Source organism: Artemia sp. Qi Xiang Cuo, chromosome 19 (genome assembly GCF_049724085.1).
Source record: "Artemia sp. Qi Xiang Cuo chromosome 19, ASM4972408v1, whole genome shotgun sequence".
Taxonomy (NCBI): Eukaryota; Metazoa; Arthropoda; class Branchiopoda; order Anostraca; family Artemiidae; genus Artemia; species Artemia sp. Qi Xiang Cuo.
The window spans coordinates 25,568,650-25,590,992 of record NC_142812.1 but is presented as its reverse complement, the minus strand read 5'-3'; the positions used below and the strand labels follow the sequence as shown (position 1 = coordinate 25,590,992).

Below are 22,343 nucleotides of genomic sequence, written 5' to 3'. Positions count from 1 at the left end.
GTGACAATAACTGCTGACTTGAAGTGGGATGCCCATGTTCAAAATATTCTAAAACAAGCTTCCTCTTCGGTTTTCCTTCTAAAACTTTTGTTAAAATTTGCTTGCCCCCCTAAGGATCTTCTCCAACTTTATTGTTCTTTTATTCGGTCAATACTGGAGCTTGCTTGTACAGTGTGGCATTTTGGTCTTTCTTCGGAGCATATTCATAAGATTGAAAATGTCCAAAAACGAGAACTTGGAATCATAAATGGTGAAGGGAAGGTTCCACAGCATTATCTACTAGGTAAGTTCAAGCTCACCACGTTAGCCGAGAGAAGGAACCTCCTATCCCTTCGTTTTGGTACCAACACTCTGGCTGTTCCTCGATTACGTTCTATCATCCCCAAGCCCCACCTTCCCACCCGCAACAGACAGTCCCGTATAAAATCCAAAAAAGTCCCCAAACTGACTCCCATCCCCGCTAAACATGAAAGTGATCGGAAGAGTTTTGTTGAGTTATGCAATAGCCAGGAAAATTAGTTTTTAATTTCATTGATATCTATTTATTTATTTTTCTTTTTGACTTTTTATTGTTTTCTATTTTGTTTTTATGTTTGAGTTTCTAATTAAGTGTTGACCATTTTCATGTATTTTTTCACAATGAATTTGACGTGAACGTCAAGTTCTTTTTGATGAATATATATATATATATATATATATATATATATATATATATATATATATATATATATATATATATATGTATAGTGCCTTTGAGATATAAATTTATATATATATATATATATATATATATATATATATATATATATATATATATATATATATATATATATATATATATATATATATATATATATATATATATATATATATATATATGTATATATATATATATATATATTTATAGTGCTTTTTTCTGGACGTAAAATTCAAAATTCGGCAAACCTGCTGTGAAAGAAATTTTTAAAATAAAATTTTATTCTATTCTATAAATCAGATGAGAAACCCCTGGCAATTTTCTGGCTGTTACCCAGTGTAATAACTAGAAACATTTCTACAAAAACTCTAAATTTGGATCTCATACATTTCCTTTATTTGCTAAATATATTACAGAAAGAAACGCTTGGTTGAACATATACTTAATTGAGTTACAATGTGTTAAGTACATGCACTATAATATGCAAAATAACCAGAGACCTGGTGTTTATTTTTCCATGGCAGCCATTTGTCATCATTAAAAAAAAAAAAAAAAAAAAAAAATCAAATGTTGAGAAATATAAGCATATCTATAAAAAAAAACTACAAATTTGAATCCTTATAACTTTTACTAAATGTAATCGATATACTACGAAACGCAATACTTATTCGAAAATTGATTGATCTGAATTAATTAGAATTTGACTGGAACAAGCCATACGCTTACAACTGTCATGAGCTTCTACTACAACTGTTACAAATGACCTGTACATTCCGTCAATAAATTTGAGGGATTTTTGAAGTAGTAGCTTGAGCCCCTGGAACTTTGGAGAAATGGTAAGATTCTCTAGAAGGGATTCAACCTCTCGTCTAGAAAATTTTCGCATATCTATCATCTCTACGATTTCCAAAACCACGACTGATCTTTTTTCAGAGTCTTTGGATAGCCAACTGTAAAGTGTCTTTAAAAACGTTGGAATCTGCTAAATTGGCTGTTTTTCAAAGCAGCACAGCAGCATTTAGCCAATTCTACAAAATCAGGAGTATTAAAATTGGTAACAAATTTGGGAGCTTCTTTCCCTTCCGCAGTCATAAGAGCTATCTCTTTTATAACTATTGTTTTATCAGATTGGTTTCCATAAGTGCAAAAAATACTTTCAAGAATTGTTAAATCTTGTTTGATGAAGTAACTTTGGAGCAAATATTCAGCAATATCCTCTTTAATACCAAGAAAGTTGTACTTTTCTACAATGTATGTAAATGCATCTCTGTTTGTTGTTTCGAAACAAGAAACAGTTCCTTCTTTATAGTAATCCATAATAGTTTTCATGGCTTCAAAGTTCACATCATTGGCTTGAACAAGATTTGTTTGTTTTTCAAGCATATTTGCCTCTAGCATGGCCTTGAAGACATCACTAACAGCTGTTAAAAGGGACTTCTTGACTTCAACGTCACCACCATCACATTGAATAGTAATCATAGGGCTTTCTTCCATATTGAAATTGGTCAAAAATTTTCTAAGGCCAGAAACTCGACTCATCTCTGAAACAGAATAAAATAACATATGGAAATTACAGGATTGGTGGGGGGGGGAAGGTCGGCATGGTAATTTGAAAATGAACACAGACTACTTGATTTTGAAATAATGGTTGTAAATCTTTAAAAACTGGTAATTTTATACAAGCATATCCTTGGCCCCTGGGGTTTTGCAAAAGATGTATCTGATCACACTTAAAGTTGTAGCTTCAGTTCTGCAAAGTTTTCTATGTAAAATTTAAAATTTATTTAGGTACAATCAACCTCTTTTGTCCTGTTTTTTCTAAGACAGCCCCGCAGCTCCCCCTCCTCCCTACGGTAAAGCTCAATATTTGGACGAAGCCATTTTATATAGAATTAATCAAAATATTTTTTGCATAAAATAAGATTTTCAAAAAAAAGTAATGAACTCAATTAAACCAAAAATGAACAAAAATAGAATCAATTAATCAACCAAGCATGCAAATACCACAAATCAGTATCAATAAATAAATGAAACCCAAAACAAACAGAAATTAAAATAAATCAAACTCAAAACGAGCAGAAACTAAGCTGAGTAGGGTTCTAAACCCTATGATTTCTAGAAGCCAGAATATAATTTGTGCTTCACTGGAAAAAATTCAAATGAATTTACCGAAAAAAATGTACAATGTCAGTTTAATATACATATGCTGATATTTATTCCTTAAAATCTTAATTAATTTTTGTATTTTTAAAGTTATAAGTGAAAATTTAAAAAAATGAATTCTTTTTCTTTCAATTTCCAATCAAATGAGCCCTTTTTGAAGTTTCTACGACAACACTTTCTATAAAAACCTAATATGCCCCCCGGGTATAGCTTACAACCCTTGCCCTGAGGGCTCTGAGAGGGTTGTCATCTTAAAAGACCTAATTTCCAGAGCATTTAACTACGCTGAACAATATGAATATCTCACAATGTTGACTGAATGTGTTTGGGGAAATGATGGGCATGAGAGGGGGGTTAGTTACCCTCCCATTACTTCCAACTATTAAAAAGGGCACTAGCCCATTCAATTTTCAATCGAATGATCCTTTTTTGAGTTTTACGACAAAGCTTTCGATAAAACCTCCTATGCCCACAGAGCATAACTTACAACCCTTGCTCTGAGGGCTGTGGGGGTTGTCATCCTCAAAGACATAATTTCCAGAACTTTCAACTACATTGAAAAAAATGGCTATATAAAAGTTTTGATTGTATGTGTTTGAGGAAAAGGTGGGCGTGAGAGGGGGGTTAGTTGCTCTCCAATCGCTTTTGACTATTAAAAAGGGAACCAGCCCTTTGAATTTCCAACCAAATGCACCCTTTTTCAAGTTTTTACGACAAAGCTTTCAATAAAAACCTTATATGCCCCCAGGGTTTAACTTATAACCCTTGCCCTGAGGGCTCTGAGAGGGTTATCATCCTCAAAGACCTAATTTCCTGAATTTTCAACTACGGTGAACAAAATGGTCATCAAAAAATTTTGATTGGAAATGTTTGGGGAAATGATGGGCGTGGAAGGGGTGTTAGTTGTCTTCCAATCACTATCGACTATTAAAAAGGGCACTAGCCATTCTAATTTCCAATTGAATGAGCCCTTTTCGAAGTTTCTGCGAAAACTCCTTAAATACGAAGTTCCCTGGTCTAAGACCAAGAAAATAAAATCATACATTGTGCCAACGTCGTTCTTCACTTAGGCAGCGCTATTGCAATCCCTATGATTATTGGGCAGCGCAGCTTAGACAGTATAGAGCGTGAGAGGGGGGTTAGTTTCCCTCCAATCACTTTCGACTATTAAAAAGGGCACTAGCCCTCTCAATTTCCAATTGAATGAGCCCCTTTTGAAGTTTCTACGACAACGCTAACTATAAAAACCTTATATACCCCCAGGGCATAACTTACTACCTTTGCCCTGGGGGCTCTCGGGGGTTTGTCATCCTCAAATACATAATTTCCAGAATTTGAAACTACATTGAGCAAAATGGCCATCTCCAAACTTCTATTGAATTTGTTTGGGGAAATGGTGGGCGTGAGAGGGAGGTTAATTGCTCTACATTCACTTTCGACTATTATAAAAGCACAATAGTCCTTTCAATTTCCAATTAAATGAGCCCTTTTTGATGTTTCTACGACAGAACTTTCTATAAAAACCATATATGCCTCCAGGGCATAACTTACAACCCTTGCCCTGAGGGTTGTTGTGGGGGGGGGAGGGTTGTCATCCTCAAAGACCAAATTTCCAGAACTTTTGACTACGTTGAAAAAAATGAATATCTTACAATTTTGATTGGATGTGTTTGGGCAAAAGGTGGGCGTGAGAGGAGGGTTAGTTGTTCTTCAATAACTTTCGACCCTTAAAAAGGGCTCTAGCCCTTTCAATTTCCAATCGAATGAATCCTTTTTGAAGTTTCTACGAAAACTTTCTACTACAGCCCTTGCTCTGAGGGCTGTGGGGGTTTTCATCCTCAAAGACTAATTTACAGAACTTTCAACTACGTTTAAAAAAAAACCAGCTATTTCAAAATTTTGATTGTAAGTGTTTGGGGAAATGGTGGGACTGAGAGGGGAGTTATTTGCCCTCCCATTACTTTCTACTATTAATAAGGGCACTAGCAATTTCAATTTCCAATCGAATAAGCCCTTTTTGAAGTTTCTACGCCAACACTTTTTATAAAACTTTATATACCCCCAGGGCATACCTTACATCCCTTGGGGCTGTGGAGGGGGGGGGGTGTGGTTCTCATCCTTGAAACCCTAATTTCCAAAACTTTAAACAATAGTTAACAAAATGGCTATCTAATAATTTTGATTGGATGTGTTTGGGGAAAAGGTGGGCGTGAGAAGGGATTAGTTGCCCTCCAACTACTTTTGACCATTAAAAAGGGCACTAGCCCTTACAATTTCCAATTGAATAAGCCCTGTTTGAAGTTTTTACGACAGAGTCTTTAATAGAAACCTTATATGCTCCCAGAACACAGTTTACTACCCTTGCACTGAAGGCGGTGGGGGAATTTTCCTGCTTAAAGGCATAATTTCCAGAACTTTCAAATTCGTTGAACAAAATGGCTATTTCAAAATTATAATTAGATGTGTTTGGGGAAATGTTGGGCGTGGACGGGGTGTCAGTTGCATTCCAATCACTTTCGACTATTAAAAAGGGCACTAGCCATTTCAATTTCTAATCGAATGAGCCGTTTTCGAAGTTTCTATGACAACGCTTTCTCTGAGAACCTTATTTCACCAGGGCATAACTTATAACCCTTGCCCTGAGGGCTGTGGGGGTTGTCATCCTCAAAGACCTAATTTTCAGAATTTTCCACTACGTTGAACAAAATGGTTGTCTCAAAATTTTGATGAGAGGGGGGTTAGTTGCCCTATAATCACTTTCGACTATTAAAAAGGGCACTAGCCCTTTGAATTTCCAATCGAATGAGTCCTTTTTGAAGTTTCTACGACAACGCTTTCTATAAAAACCTTATATGCCCCCAGGGCATAACTTACAACCCTTGCCCTGAGGATTGTGACGAAAACATAATTTATATCTGTAAATCAACTCCGCTGAACAAAATGGCTACTTCAAAAGTTTGATTGGATGTGTCTGGAGAAATGGTGGGCGTAGAAGGGGCATTATTTGCCTTCCAATAACTTTCGACTATTAAAAAGGGCACAAACCACTCCAATTTCCAATCTAATGAGCCCCTTTCAATGTTTCTACGACAACTCCTTCGATACGAAGTGCCCTGGTCTAAAACCAAAAAAAATAAAATAAATAATACATTGTGCCAACAACGTTCTTTACTTAGGCAGGGCTATTGCGCTGCCCGTGATAGAAAGAAAGTCAAAAAGATGTCCTATCTCAGATAACATGAATAACACATCCCCAAGGATAATGACACTAAATTCCCAAATTTTTTCTCTCTTGTGCATAACTTTCGAAATCAACGAGCTAAACCCTGGTCAAGCACAAAAATGACCCCAGTAAAAACTTGATTTAAAACAAGCTAACTCCTGACTCAGTCCAGACTAGAGACTTACAAAAAAAAAAAAAAAAAAAAATTATGGTTCAAATTGTTGCCTCCTTTTTCACAAATCGTTTTCTAGTGCTTAAATGTATAATTGCTTATTCCGATTCCCTTCCTATCTTTTGTGGGGTGCCCCAGGGAACTCTGATGGGTTCCACTTTTGTTTCTTATAATGGTTAATAGCCTCATGACTGACCACACAGAGCGATAGAAGTATGTGGACGACCTGTCTGCACTTGAGGTTTGTCGACGAAGTATTAAAAGTTCAATTATGACATAACTTGACGATGTCACGCTGGAGGCTTTTTTGTCGAAGATAAAAAGTTAATGCTAATAAATCGTCAGTTATGACAGTTAACTTTTTAAAATCATCCCCTTCTTTCACAAACCCCATTCTCCTAAAATCTCTGTCACATGCATTAAACTACTTGGGGTGACAATAAGTGGTGACTTGAAGTGGGATGCCCATGTTCAAAATATCCTAAAACAAGCTTCCTCTTCGGTTTTCCTTCTAAAACTTTTGTGAAAATTTGCTTGCCCCCCTTAGAACCTTCTCCAACTTTATTGTTCTTTTATTCGGCTAATACTGGAGTTTGCTTGTACAGCGTGGCATTTTGGTCTTTCTTCGGAGCATATTTATAAGATTAAAAATGTCCAAAAACGAGCACTTGGAATCATAAATGGTGAAGGGAAGGTTCCATATCATTATCTACTAGGTAAGTTCAAGCTCACCATGTTAGCCGAGAGAAGGAACATCCTATCCCTTCGTTTTGGTACCAAGACCCTGGCTGTTCCTCGATTACGTTCTATCATCCCCGAGCCCCGCCTTCCCACCCGCAACAGACCGTCCCGTATAAAATCCAAAAAAGTCCCCAAAACTGACTCCCATCCCCGCTAAACATGAAAGATATCGGAAGAGTTTTGTTGAGTTATACAATATATATACGAGTCTTGATCTAGAGCTTGTGGTGTAAAGAACTCTTTCTTTGGATAAAACCCTGTTTTACATTGTGAGTAATTTCCCAGTGGACACTTATTTAAACACTTTTTTTAATCGGCGTATCTATGGCTTGGTTATTTTGACAGCTGTGATTTCCCCTGGGAACAATTATTTTAGCTCAGTGTTACCGATTGGAAGTTGTCAATAGAAGATTTTATTACGCAAATCTTATAATACGATATTCGTAGGCAATTACGCTGAGATTGAGGTGGGGAAAGAAAAGTAAGCAGAAGAGGGGTGGAGAGTTGTTAGCAAGAGCCGTGGTACCTGCTGGGCTTGCCCCTTAAATTGCGGGGACAAGGTAGACGGCCTCCAATACTTCGCTTACTTTTCTCGCATTGAAACCACCAGAAAAATATCATTTACTACTTGGGTGGTGAAATTTGTTTTTACAAATTACAGATAAACTATGAGTAAGAAACTTGTTTATTTACCACCGCTGAAATTTCTTTTCTGTTCGCTGGATAATGGCAATAAGCTCTTGCAAATAATTGACTCCACAGATAAGTTCTATGACAAGGAAAGGATAAATGAAGCCCGAGTTTTGCTGCTTGAAATCACTTGCGCTACCGAGCGGTTGTCTATGAAAGTCAAAGATGAAGATAACGTTAAAGAACTATGTCATACAATGGCCTCGGCGGTGAAAGATCAGAATTGTAAGCGTCCTAAGTTTGTAATAGTGGACCCACAAGAAGTTCCTACAACTGCAGACGAAATCAGTGCAGTTGTAATTACCTGTGTCAATGAGATGTGCAGAAAGGTAGACGGATTTATAGAATCTCAAAGCCAACAAAAATTCAGTCAACTACTTACCCAGACTTCAAAAACCTCCGTCCCCCATCCCCAACCGTTATCCTACGCTGCAGTAGTAATAAAAACTTTCCTCATGAATTGAAAACTCCCGAATCCCGCAAGGAGTTTATTACCCAATTGTGCGAAAATGACTGTGATGAAGTTGTTGAACTGAAGCGTTTTAAAACTGAAACTAAGCTGCTTGTTAAGAACAAAAACGCCGCCACTCGCATCGCCGAAAAAACAGCAAAGGCAGGTTCGAACTTAGAAGCCCGTGCAAAGGCCCCATCATACAATGGTATCGTTACGCAAGTGCCTCGGAATGTTACAGAGGAGGAATTGAAGGCCCTCTTCATGGGCCTAATTTAGGTCAAACGTTGTGGTACTGCACAAGCATTTAAACTCTATTTCGAAACCGCAGCTGACCTCAAACTTGCCGTCGAAAGCCCACCAATGGTTGGAATTGAGCGACTAAATGTGAAAAACTTCAATTTTGCCTCGAAAGTGTTACAAGTGCCATAAAAATGGGCATAAAGCCGCTTCGTATACAAATGAAGCTATCTCTGGCCGATGCGTGAGTCTCGAACACGTTTCATCAAAGGACAACCCCTGTACAAAGCCGATGCGTTGTGTAGCTTGTTATTCGTCGTCTCTCACCTGCTATCACGTAAGATGTCCTGAAAACCCAAAAGTGATTACAGAGAAGCCTAACCATGGAAATTAGCGTCATTTCCTGGAATATGCATGGCGATGCTCTTAATAAGTGCCCTGTAATTGAAGAATTCTTGAGGAATCACGACGTGTGCTTGCAAGAACATTTCCTAATTGAGTGCAATAAGGAGCTCCTTGAATTCTCTGATTCCCAAGTGTTATATTTTTCGCCAGTCAAACGTCTTATAAGCCACAGCAGACCCTCTGGCGGCATTGCTACCCTAGTTCCCAAAGCAATTCCCAGTGTCCTCGTGGAGACCTCAGCCAATCATATCGCTATTCAAATTGTGAATCTGACCTCTATTAACACTTACCTTCCGACAGATTACGAGTCCGAAAAATCGGAAAAATGCTTTGCTCTCACGGCCAAACGTCTTGCAAAATGTGTTACCCGCAATGCTATGCCCGAAAAGCTCCTGATTGGTGATTTTAATTGTGACTTACGTGACTTGACCTCAACTCAATCAAATCTTATCCTGCAGCTTACTAGTGATCAAGAAGTTCTAATGAAAAATCTTGACGCAACTTATCTTCATCATACGGGGGCCACTACCAATATCGATCACGTTTTAGCATCGGGAAATCTGTTCCAAAGCCAAGTGAAAGTGCTGTCTTCAATATACACTTCTGATCATTTCCGATAACTGTCAAAATAAAATTTCTGCTGCTGCCCCAGCAGCCAAGATTCCAGTCTGGTTTGTCAAAGAAGAGTGGGAAAAGACAGACGCATCATCTTTCCAATCGGTCTGTGATACAATCCTTCGCAAGATTAAGATCCCTCTTATTCTTTTACAGAAATCTGCAGATATGTCCCGTGACGATGCTCGTGTGCTTATGGACATTTATTGTGCTCTTATTTGCCATGCCATTAAATGCGGCATAAAAGCTGCTGTGCCAACAGTGAAAATCCGGCGTGGAACGCGAATTCAAGGTTGGTCCCGGAACTCCAAACTGAAGTCTGCGTGTCAGAAATCTAAGTTTTGGTTCCAAGTCTGGCTTGATTGTGACAGACCATGAACATGCTGGGTTAACTGTGTCCGGAAACACGCAAACCGTGTATTTGCCAGAGCTCTAAACAAGCACAGGTGTGATTACATAACCAATTTTTCTGAAAGCGTGAACCAAAATCCAAGTGCCGTGTAGAAATATGCCCTGCGACCCAACCGTTATGTTTCTCCGGAATCTGTTCCTCGTGAAGATCTCTGGGAAGACTATTACTGCCGAGAGTTTGCGCCTCCTCCCTCTAATCTTAGTGCAGAACATGCTGAAAAGCTTAACAACAGCTTACAGTGCCATGCAAATAGTGATTTTGTCGTGACACGAAGCATGGTTATCTCTGCTATAATGAAATTGAAAAAGAAATTCAGTAAGGGTACTGATGGTATCTGCGGGGCTGCTCTTGAATTCAGTAGTGATCTTCTGATTGACCACCTGAGATCACTGTACCAAATGATATTCTCCTCTGGAATAGTGCCAAAATCTGTTTCCGAAGGTAAACTGATCCCCGTGTTAAAGTGAGGTAAACCTCCCCACCTTTGCAGTTCGTATAGACCCATTACTGTGTCGAATGTTTTTTGTAAGTTATTTGAGTTGCTAACATGCGGGGAAATTCGGCAAAAGTGTTACGTTCCTTTAGGATAGTTTGGGTTTCAGAAGGGACTAAGATCTGATCATGACCTATCAACTCTATGTGCTATACTTTTGGATGCTGATGCAGCTAGTGAATCTCTAGTTCTTGGTAGTCACGATGTGCACCGTGCATTTGATTCGCTCGTCCACGAATATATTTTACATTCGGCATATAAGAGGGGGATCAACCCATCGGTGATAGGAGCGTATCGTGATTTATATGATAATCTCGTGGTCCGTATTTATATTCCTGGTCTGAGTGATATTTATGTTGTTTTACCGGTTTATAAGGGAGTGAGACAGGGATCTATTGTTTCACCTGATTTTTTCAACAATGCAATAATAGAGCCACAATCGCAAATTGAATGTTCATTCATAGTTCACGGTTTGAATCTAAGTCTAGTTTCTTAAGCCGATGACGTCTTTATGCCTTTTCGAACCATTGTGTGCCTCGATGAGAATTTTAAAATAATAAATGATGAAGACCAAAAAATTGGCCTTAGTTTCAATGCAGCTAAGTCTGAAATTGTTCTCTTTAATTGGAAAAATTCGACTGATGTATCTATTAGACTTGGTGATATTACCGTTAAGCCAGTAACTTCGCTAACTTTTTTGGACCTCCTTGTTGGAACTTCCGTGTGAGCAACCCGCTCACTCATAGTTGGCCTCCTGAAAAAGTAAATTTCAGCGTCATATGGCAACATTGTGGCAAATAAACTCCGTTTTAATCGCATAATTTTAAATAGGTTGTATAACGCAACTGCGCTGCCACATATTCTATATATTACACCTTTCTGGAGAATGCTCCAGAAATCTGACATTAAGCAAATTCGGTCTTACTACTTTCGTTATGCGAAGTATTTGTTGAGATTACCTTTGTGGACGCGTAACTCATGTGTTAGCCTTCATTATAAAGTTACAGAACCATGTCAGGCCGTTAGAAAACAAATTGACAATTTTAACGCAAGGCTATCGCACGAGTGGTCGTCCCCCCTGTGGCAGTAGTGTCGATGTAGTGCTTTTAAGTACTTGTTCTGTATTGTTTGTTTTTTTTTCTTTTTGTATTAAGTTGCAATCCGTCTTTTTGCTTTTTTGTAGTGATGGGTTAAAAAATAAATAAACAAATAAATAAAAAAAAAATAGCCAGAAAAATTATTCTTTAATTTGATTGGTATCTATTTATTTATTTTTCTTTTTGACTTTTTAACTAAATTTTTGACTCAACATATTTTTTTTATGTATTTTCATTAATTTTATTGTTTTCTATTTTGTTTTTATTTTTGAGTTTCTAATTAATTAAGTGTTGACCTTTTTCATGTATTTTTTCACAATGAATTTTGTTTGACGTGAACATCACGTTCTTTTGATGATATATACATATATATAAAAATATATATATATATATATATATATATATATATATATATATATATATATATATATATATATATATATATATATATATATATATATATATATATATATATATATATATATATATATATATATATATATATATATATATATATATATATATATATATATATATATATATATATATATATATATATATATATATATATATATATATATATATATATATATATATATATATATATATATATATATATATATATATATATAGTGCTTTTTTAGGACGTAAAATTCAAATTCGGCAAACATGTTGTAAAAGAAATTTTTAAAATAAATTTCTATTCTGCAAATCAGATGAGAAACCCCTGGCAATTTTTTGGCTGTTACCCAGTGTAATAACTAAAAACATTTCTACAAAAACTCTAAATTTGGATCTCATACGTTTCCTTTATTTGCTAAATATATTACAGAAAGAAACGCTTGGTTGAACATATATTAATTGAGTGACAATGTGTTAAGTACATGCACCATAATATGCACAATAACCAGAGACCTGGTGTTTATTTTTCATTGCAGCCATTTATCATAATTAAAAAAAAAAAAAAAAAAAAAAAAAAATCAGATGTTGAGAAATATAAGCTCATCTATAAAACACAACTATAAATTTTAATCCTTATCAATTTTACTAAATGTTATCGATATACTACGAAACGCAATACTTATTTGAAAATTTGTTGACCTGACTTAATTTGACTGGAACAAGACTTGTCCTTACACCTGTAACGAGCTTTAGTACAACTGTAACAAGACCTGTACATTCCGTCAATACATTTGAGGGATTTTTGAAGTAGTAGCTTGAGCCCCTGGAACTTTGGAGAAATGGTAAGGTTCTCTAGAAGGGATTCAACCTCTTGTCTAGAAAATTTTCGCATATCTATCATCTCTACGATTTCCAAAACCACGACTGATCTTTTTTCAGAGTCTTTGGATAGCCAACTGTAAAGTGTCTTTGAAAAACCTTGAAATCTGCTAAATTGGCTGTTTTTCAAAGCAGCACAGCAGCTCTTAGCCAATTCTACAAAATCAGGAGTATTAAAATTGGTAACAAATTTGGGAGCTTCTTTCCCTTCCGCAATCATAAGAGCCATCTCTTTTATAACTATCGTTTTATCAGATTGGTTTCCATAAGTGCAAAAAATACTTTCAAGAATTGTTAAATCTTGTTAGATGAAATAACTTTGGAGCAAATATTCAGCAATATCCTCATTAATACCAAGAAAGTTGTAATTTTCTACAATGTATGTAAATGCATCTTCATTCGTTGTTTCGAAAACAGAAACAGTTCCTTCTTTATAGTAATTAATTAAAAAAACGTTTTCCACAAAATAAGTTTTTCAAAGAAAAGTAAAGAACTCCATTAAACAAAAAACGAGCAAAAATAAAATAAAATAATCTGCCAGGCGTGAAACTACCACAAATCAGCATTGATAAATAAATGAAACCCAAAACGAACAGAAATTACAATAAATAACCGAGTCAAACTCAAAACGAGCAGAAATTAACATAAGTTGGGCTCTAAACCCCTATGTCTTCCCAAGGCCATAACATAATTTGCAATTTACTGAAAAAATATAAATGTTTTTACTTTTATAACTTTAATAAATCAAATAATATTAACATTTTGATTACTAAATATCAGTATATGTATATTAAACCGACAAAGCACATTCATTTGTATTTCAAAAAGTGCAAATTATGTTCTGGCCTTGGGAAGGCATAGGGGTTTTGAGCCCAACTTATGTTATTTCTGCTCGTTTTGAGTTTGACTCGGTTATTTACAGTAGTGTTAAATATAGTTTCATACCTCCTCTAGTTGACCTGAAATGGAAAACTTGATATAATTCTCAAAAAAATCTGTTTACTTTCTTTGATAGCTTGGATACACTTACGCTATTTTGATTTAGCTAAATTTTAAGAGCAGAAGTAGCCCCGAAAGTTTGAACATAATACCCTTACTCGTTCTTGGAATACTGCTGAGATGCCTTATTGGGAATTAGCATTAACACAGGGAATTTTTATTTAATCTTATGGCAAAATTTTGTTTTTAAACATAAAGACAAATGGGAGGGTGGGGGTGGGAGAGGGACTAGTTTCCCTACAATCACTTTCGACTATTAAAAAGGGCATCAGCCCTTTCTATTTTCAATCGAATGAGCCCTTTTCCAAGTTCCTACGACAGCTCCTCCGATACAAAGTGCCGTGGTTAAACAACAACAACAACAAAAAAATAATACATTATACCCACATCGATCTTTACTATATAAAAATAACAAGTCTTCCAATCACTTTCGACTATTAAAAAGGGCACTAGGCCTTTCGATTTCGAACCTTATTTGAAACCTTATATGCCCTCAGGGCATAACTTACAACCCTTGCATTGAGGGCTCTGAGGGGGTTATCATCCTAAAAGACCTAATTTCCAAAATTTTCAAATACGTTAAAAAAAGTAGATAACTTCAGCTTTTGACTTGATGGACTCTTGTGAATGGTGGGCATAAGAGGGGTGTAAGTTATTCTTGAGTCATTCCTGACTACTGAAAAAGGCATTAGCAGTTTCACTATCCGGTTAAATTAGACATTTTATAGTTCCTGAAACGACGCTTTCAATTAAAACCTTATATGCCCCCAGGGCGAGGGGGTTATCATCCTAAAAGACAAGATTTTCAGAACTTTCAACTACTTTCAACAAAATAGATATCTCAAAATTTTTATTCAATGTGTTTGGGAAAATGGTGGGCGTGAGAGGGGCGATAGTCGCTATCTAATCACTTTCAACTATTAAAAAAGACCCTAGCTCTTAAAATTTCCAATCGAATGAGCCATTTTGAAGTTTCTACGACAACGATTTTTATGAAAACTTTATATGCCCCCAGGGCATAACTTACAACCCTGCCCCTGAGGGCTGTGGGGGGGGGGGGAAGGGTTGTCATCCTTAAAGACCTAATTTCCAAAACTTTCAATTATGTTGAATAAAATGGCTCTGGGGAAAAGGTGGGCGTGCGAGGGGGGTTAATTGCCCTCAAATCACTTTCGACTACTAAAAAGGATACTAGTCCTTTGAATTTCAAATCGAATGAGCCCTTTTTCAAGCTTCTACGACAAAGATTTCAATAAAAACCTTATATGCCCCTAGGGCATAACTTATAATCCTTAAAAATATGTTTTATATCTGGAAATCAACTGCCCTGAACAAAATGGCTACCCGAAAATTTTTATTGGCTGTGTTTAGGGGACTGTGGGGTGTGGGGGGGGGGCTAATTGCCCTCCAATCACTTTCGACTATTAAAAAGGGCACGAGCCCGTTGAATTTCCAGTCGAATTAGTTTTTATTGAAGTTTCTACGACAACACCTTCTTTAAAAACCTTATATACCCCCAGGGCATAACTTAAAACCCTTGCCCTGAGAGATGTGGGGGAGTATCCTCCTCAAAACATATTTTCTATCTGGAAATCAACTACGCTGAACAAAATGGCTATCTCAAAATTTGGATTGGATGTGTTTGGGGGAATGACGGGCGTGGAAGGGGGGGGGTTGCCCTCCAATAGCTTTCGATTATTAAAAGGGTACTAGCCCTTTGAACTTCCAATCGAATGAGTCTGTTTTGAAGTTTCTACGACAACACCTTCTATAAAAACCTTATATGCCCCCAGGGCATAACTTAAAACCCTTGCCCTGATGGTTGTGGGGGAGTGTCCACCTCAAAAACATATTTTCTATAGGGAATCAACTACGCTGAACAAAATGGATATCTAAAAATTTTGATTGGATGTGTTTGGGAAAATGGTGGGCATGAGAGGGGCGTTAGTCGCTATCCAATCACTTTCAACTATTAAAGAAGGCACTAGCCCTTTCAATTTCCAATTGAATGAGCCTTTTTGAAGTTTCTACGGCAACACTTTCAATAAAAACTTTATATGCCCCCAGGGCGAGGGGGTTATCATCCTAAAAGACAAAATTTTCAGAACTTTCAACTACTTTCAACAAAATAGATATCTCAAAATTTTTATTCAATGTGTTTGGGAAAATGGTGGGCGTGAGAGGGGCGATAGTCGCTATCTAATCACTTTCAACTATTAAAAAAGACCCTAGCACTTAAAATTTCCAATTGAATGAGCCCTTTTGAAGTTTCTACGACAACGCTTTTAATAAAAACTTTATATGCCCCCAGGGCATAACTTACAACCCTTGCCCTGGGGGCTGTGGGGGGAAGGGTTGTCATCCTTAAGACCTAATTTCCAAAACTTTCAATTATGTTGAATAAAATGGCTATCTAAAAATTTTGATTGGATGTGTCTGGGGAAAAGGTGGGCGTGCGAGGGGGGTTAATTGCCCTCAAATCACTTTCGACTACTAAAAAGAATACTAGTCCTTTGAATTTCAAATCGAATGAGCCCTTTTTCAAGCTTCTACGACAAAGATTTCAATAAAAACCTTATATGCCCCTAGGGCATAACTTATAATCCTTAAAAATATGTTTTATATCTGGAAATCAACTGCCCTGAACAAAATGGCTACCCGAAAATTTTTATTGGATGTGTTTAGGGGATTGAGGGGTGTGGGGGGGAGGGGGCTAATTGCCCTCCAATCACTTTCGATTATTAAAAAGGGCACTAGCCCTTTGAATTTCCAGTCGAATTAGCTTTTATTGAAGTTTCTACGACAACGCCTTCTTTAAAAACCGTATATACTCCCAGGGCAAAACTTAAAACCCTTGCCCTGAGGGATGTGGGGGAGTGTCCTCCTCAAAACATATTTTCTATCTGGAAATCAACTACACTGAACAAAATGGCTATCTCAAAATTTTGATTGGATGTGTTTGGGGGAATGAAGGGCGTGGAAGGGGGGGGGGGTTGCCCTCCAATAACTTTCGATTATTAAAAGGGTACTAGCCCTTTGAACTTCCAATCGAATGAGTCTGTTTTGAAGTTTCTACGACAACGCCTTCTATAAAAACCCTTGCCCTGAGGGTTTTGGGGGAGTGTCCACCTCAAAATCATATTTTCTATAGGGAATCAGCTACGCTGAACAAAATGGCTATCTCAAAATTTTGATTTGATGTTTTGTGGGGAATGATGCGCGTGGGGGGGAGGCTAGAGACCATCATATTCTTCTTGGTACTTGAAAAGAGTAGTACCATTTCGAATTTTCAATTAAAGGAAGCTGTTTTGAAGTTTCTCCGCCCTCACCTTCTATAAAAAGCTTATATGGCCCTAGAGTACAAATTATAATCCTTGCCGTGAGGGTAGTGGGGAGTGTCCTCCTCAAAAACATATTTTATATCTGGAAAACAACTAAGCTGAACAAAATGGCTACCTCAAAATTTTGATTAGATGTATTTGGGGGAATGATGGGCGTGGGGGGGGGGCTAGGTTCCCTCCAATCACTTACGACTATTAGATAGGGTACTAGCCCTTTGATTTTCCAATCGAATGAGCCTGTTTTGAAGTTTCTACGACAACGCTTTCTATAAAACCTTATATGCCCCCAGGGCATAACTTAAAACCCTTGCCCTCAGGGCTGTGGCGGAGAGTCATCCTCAAAAATATATATTCTATTTGGAAATCAACTACGCTGAACAAAATGACTATCTCAAGATTTTGATTGGATGTGTTTGGGGGAATGATGGGCGTGGGGGGGGGCTAGTTGCCCTCAAATCACATTTTACTATTGAAAAGAGCACTAGCCACTCCCATTTCCAATGAATGAGCCCTTTTCGAAGTTTTTACGACAACTCCTTCATTACGAAGTGCCCGGGTGGAGAAAAAACACATTGTGCCCACATCGTTCTGATGACCGCTTAATCACAAAGGACGTTAGTTAGAATAAATAGCTCTTATGAAACTACTAAAAAAAAATTTGGCTTAAAGAGCGAGGTATTGACTAGGGGGTGAACTCAATCATATACTTGATATTTTCTGTTCGTTTTAAATTTTGATGATGCTCCTTACTTTCAGTTGAAAAACGTGTTTTATTATCTAATTTCTGATCTTTTTTTTAAATAATGCTTGGAAATCCGGCACACCCTTCATAGCTATTTCTCTCCCCCTATGAAAACTTCCTTCATGGTAAGATCCTCCCATATAATCCCCGACCCCCCCCCCCCCACCCCCACTACCAGAAAAAATCCCCACTGAAAACGTGTGTATACTTTCCAATAATCAGTTCTATATGTTAACATTGGGTAAAGTTCATAACTTTCAGCCCTTCCCCCAAAGACTTGGGGTGATTAAGTCATCCTAAAAGACATAGTTATCATATTTTCGACCATGCTGAACAAATGGCTATCTCAAAATTTTATCAGGCGACTTTGGGAAAAAATGAGCGTGGGAGGGGGCTTAGTTGCCCTCCATTTTTTTGGTCACTTAAAACGGGCACTAGAACTTTTAATTTTCGTTCCAATGAGCCCTCCCACGATATTCTAGGACCACTAGGTCGATACGATCACCCCTGAAAAACAAAAACACGCATCAGCGATCTTTCTTCAGGCAAAAAATGCAAAATTCCACATTTTTGTAGCTAGGAGCTTGAAACCTCTTCATTGGCAAAATCGTCTAAAAGCTGCAAAGTATTCGGAATTAGCAAAGACAAGTCCAAATCTGAATTAGTCATTTTGATACGATGAATATGATGGTGTGATTTTCATTAAGTTTCTATAATTTTTAGGGGGTCTTTCCCCCTTTTTTCGAAAATCAGCCAAATTTTCTCAGGCACGTAACTTTTATCAGGCGCGTAACAGCGCGATGGATTAGACTAAACTTGATGAAATTTATATATTTGAAATCAGCATTAAAATCTGATTCTTTTGATGTATCTATTGGTATCAAAATCCCGTTTTCTAGAGTTTTGGTTACCATTGAGCCGTGTCGCTCCTTACTTACAGTTCGTTACCACGAACTGTTTGATTCAACAGACAACTGAGAGAAATACTTTATCTAGCGTGGTTTTAATTGCGTACAGTATACGATATTAAACTGTGGTTTTTTGGAGTTTAGATGGGGAAAAAGGTACCTAGGTTAGGTTGCGTATTTAATATATGCTATGCTTTGCCCCCACTCCCCCTAATGTGCAAATATATAGCCCAAATTTGTTTCGAAACTATTATATAGTCATCCTATTTTATTTCATTTCATTTGCATTAACCAAACTTGACTTTTTAGAAAGGCCCATATAATGCGGAAGTACCTCCATTTCTTGACTTATTCAAGCGTTGAAACAAGAGACAAAGGGCAAAACGAAGGGGAAACATATAATTTGAACTCTACATTTGCACAACAGGGGGGGGGGGTAAAGTATAGCTTAACCAAATTTTTATTAACAAACTAGTACAATTTTAATTTTTTCGATTTTACATTTTTTTTTTTAGTTTACTGCGATTTTTATGCATATTGTGGAGTAGGCTAAGATATGTTTTTTTCACATGGTTCCTTTTCAATAGCCCCAATTCCAGGATTCTACTGAAATCTGGCAATAATTTCTCCAATCAATGGTCTTTCAAAAATAATTAGCGCAACCACCACTGCTTCGTAGCCCCCCTCTTAATATTGCTGCCTGATAGTGGGGAGCCCCCAGCTCCCCCCTCTGGGAATGACTCTTGGGCTAGGGGCCTGAAAATTAGCCAAGGAACTTTTTGTTCCTAATCAGTTTGAAACATGCTGATGGAATTCTAGGCATCTTAAGCCCGTTATAAAAATGGATTTTTTTAGCGGTACGGTTTACCTTCCAAAAATGGAGCCCATTTTTACCACTTAGTAGAGACGGGGTTTGGGACACAATTGCAATGATAGTTATTATTGTATTTGGAAAAAACATTGAATTGCAAATGTAATGGTGTATTTTTTTATTACAGGATTTTTCCCTTATATACTGAAGTTTTCTGATTTTATTGAATCTAATTTTGCTGGTTTAAAGTAAGGTGCTTTTATTGTAACCATTTTTTCTCAAACTGGTATTATATGGCATAATGAAAAATTCTGCCGATGAGAAACCGGCAAAGGTTCAGTTTAGGGGCTACTGGGAAGGATACAAGTTAAGAAAGTAATTTTTATTTCATAATATGGAGAATAATTGTAGTTAACACATTTTGACTGCAGCTCCACTATTAATCAACACCCCCCCCCCCCCCACTGTTAGAATATAGCCTAAATTATATTTCGCAGGCATACCCGCCAATCTTGTTTTTCCGGTTCTGGTATCGTCACAGCTGATTCAATTTACGGGTAAAAAAGAAGAGACGCATTAGCAGAATACATAAGAAGTGTATATTATTTGGGCGATAAATTGCATATTAGGGGAGTCGAGGGTAAATACAGTGAAGCTAGTCCAAATGTGCTAACTACGAATATTTTGCATATTATGAAGAAAGAATTGTTTTCTTAACATATTTCCTTCTCAATAGCCCCTAATCTAGACCTTTAACAAGACACCCAATTATAAATATATATATATATATATATATATATATATATATATATATATATATATATATATATATATATATATATATATATATATATATATATATATATATATATATATATATATATATATATATATATATATATATATATATTTATATATATATATATATATATATATATATATATATATATATATATATATATATATATATATATATATATATATATATATATATATATATATATATATATATATATATATATATATATATATATATATATATATATATATATATATATATATATAAAGTACACCGAACTAACAAAATCAAAAGATTTTCTTACATAGCCTAGGGCCTAATACAAGATCCGGGTATGGGTTAGTAGTTACCTTGTAAAAGGTTTCAGGGATACATGAAAGGATACAAGAAACTGTTTTTTTTTTTTTTTGTTATTGATAAGAATTGCACAAGATTGTACCGTTTGACGTAGACATTTTTAGGAGCCAATCAGAGACAGCGATGGTTGCTCAATATACGATAACTTGATTGGAGATTGGATTTGAATAAAAGGAATGGTATTGACATTTGCATAAAGGGGTAAGGGATTTGCGAATTGGATTGTATGAAGGTGAAAAAAAAACAGGAAAAAAGGGTTAAACTGATTATCAGTTAAGGTAACCCCTCGGAGTTGTTAACTCAGGCAATTTGTTATAAATTTGAGACAACATCAATCTATGAAAATGGTTAATGATGATAGAATGACATTTTGAGTTGACCTAGCTTTACCTCTCCGATGTGTTCTGTATAATACATAAGTTGTGTTTGAACAGTGTTGTCAGTTTAAAATAGGGTCCAACGTTATAGTATACTAAAAAGTTGATACTAAGAGAGATGTAGATGGCAAGAAAATAATTTCAATAATGAAATTCAGAACGAAACTTAGAAATCATTGCAAATCAAGTAGTAAGGTGTATGTGAGTATGAACCATCAAGGATCATAAGCACCAACGAGCCTAACCAGCAGACACATCAACCCCCCAAGGGTCCCCTATCCCCAAACTCGAAGGGTGCCCTCTCCCATCCAACTTTTTGGCCCCTTCCCCCATTTTTTTTTATTTTTTTGATTTGTTTTTGGCAATTGATATTTTTTCTGATAACAAGTATCATTCATTACGATCGTAGCTTTCAAATGTGAAACTTAAGTAAATTTTTGGATCGAAAAATAAACTATTTCTGTAAAATCTGAGTTAATAAGGGTTTTTGACCGTAAACTCTAGTTTTTTGTAAGAAAATTATGGAAAATACAATTCTCTGGTTCAAATGTGAAACTTAAGTTCATTTTTTGGATCGAAAAATAAAACTATTTCCGTAAAATCTGAGCTAATAAGGGTTTTTGACCTTAAACTCTAGTTTTTTGTAAGAAAATTATGGAAAATACAATTCTCTGGCTCAAATGTGAAACTTAAGTTAGGTTATGAATCGAAATAAATCGCTATTTCTCTAAAACCTGAGCAATTGAAGGTTTTTAACCATAAAGCCTCGTTTTTTGCAAGGAAATTATGTAAAATACAGTTCTCTAGTTAAAATTTGAAAATTAGGTCAAGTTTCGAAGGCTCAGAATGATGAGGACTGATAGTCTTCATATAATATTTTTTTCATAAAAACAAATTATTGTTTTTTAAACTTCGAAATTATTCAACTTTATTTATTTTTTATCTTTTTTTGTACGTATCTTAAAATGACAAAATATATTTCTTGAATTCACCTCATGGATTCACAATACAGAAACTATAAAAAAATATTTGTAATTTCCAGAATTCATAATTTCCAGAGTTCTATGACTCCTCCCCGCAATGAATTCTAAGGGTTTTATGACTCCTCCCCACAATAAATTCAGATGGTTTTAGGAGTCATCCCCATATCCATAACTCCGTTCAACCTTGACTGAAGATATAAAAGTTTGATGATGTATTTCTCTACTTAACAACTACATTAATAGCTTCCAAGATGATACGACTGTATGACACAGAATTTATTGGTTTAAAAAATACAATTCTCTGCTTCAAATGTGAAACTTAAGTTCATTTATGGATCGAAAAATA

At 36.1% G+C, this 22,343-nt stretch overlaps 1 protein-coding gene across 1 annotated transcript in view; it reads right to left on the bottom strand.

The window, feature by feature from the left end:
* Positions 1-1,093: 1,093 nt before the first annotated feature.
* LOC148940658 (kelch repeat and BTB domain-containing protein 3-like) overlaps positions 1,094-22,343 on the bottom strand; it is a 34,987-nt gene continuing 13,737 nt past the window's right edge. Inside the window, 2 exon segments of the mRNA XM_089105220.1 lie at positions 1,094-1,669; positions 1,672-2,238. Coding sequence (XP_088961346.1) covers positions 1,362-1,669; positions 1,672-2,236 — 873 coding nt within the window. The 5' untranslated portion in view covers positions 2,237-2,238 and the 3' untranslated portion in view covers positions 1,094-1,361.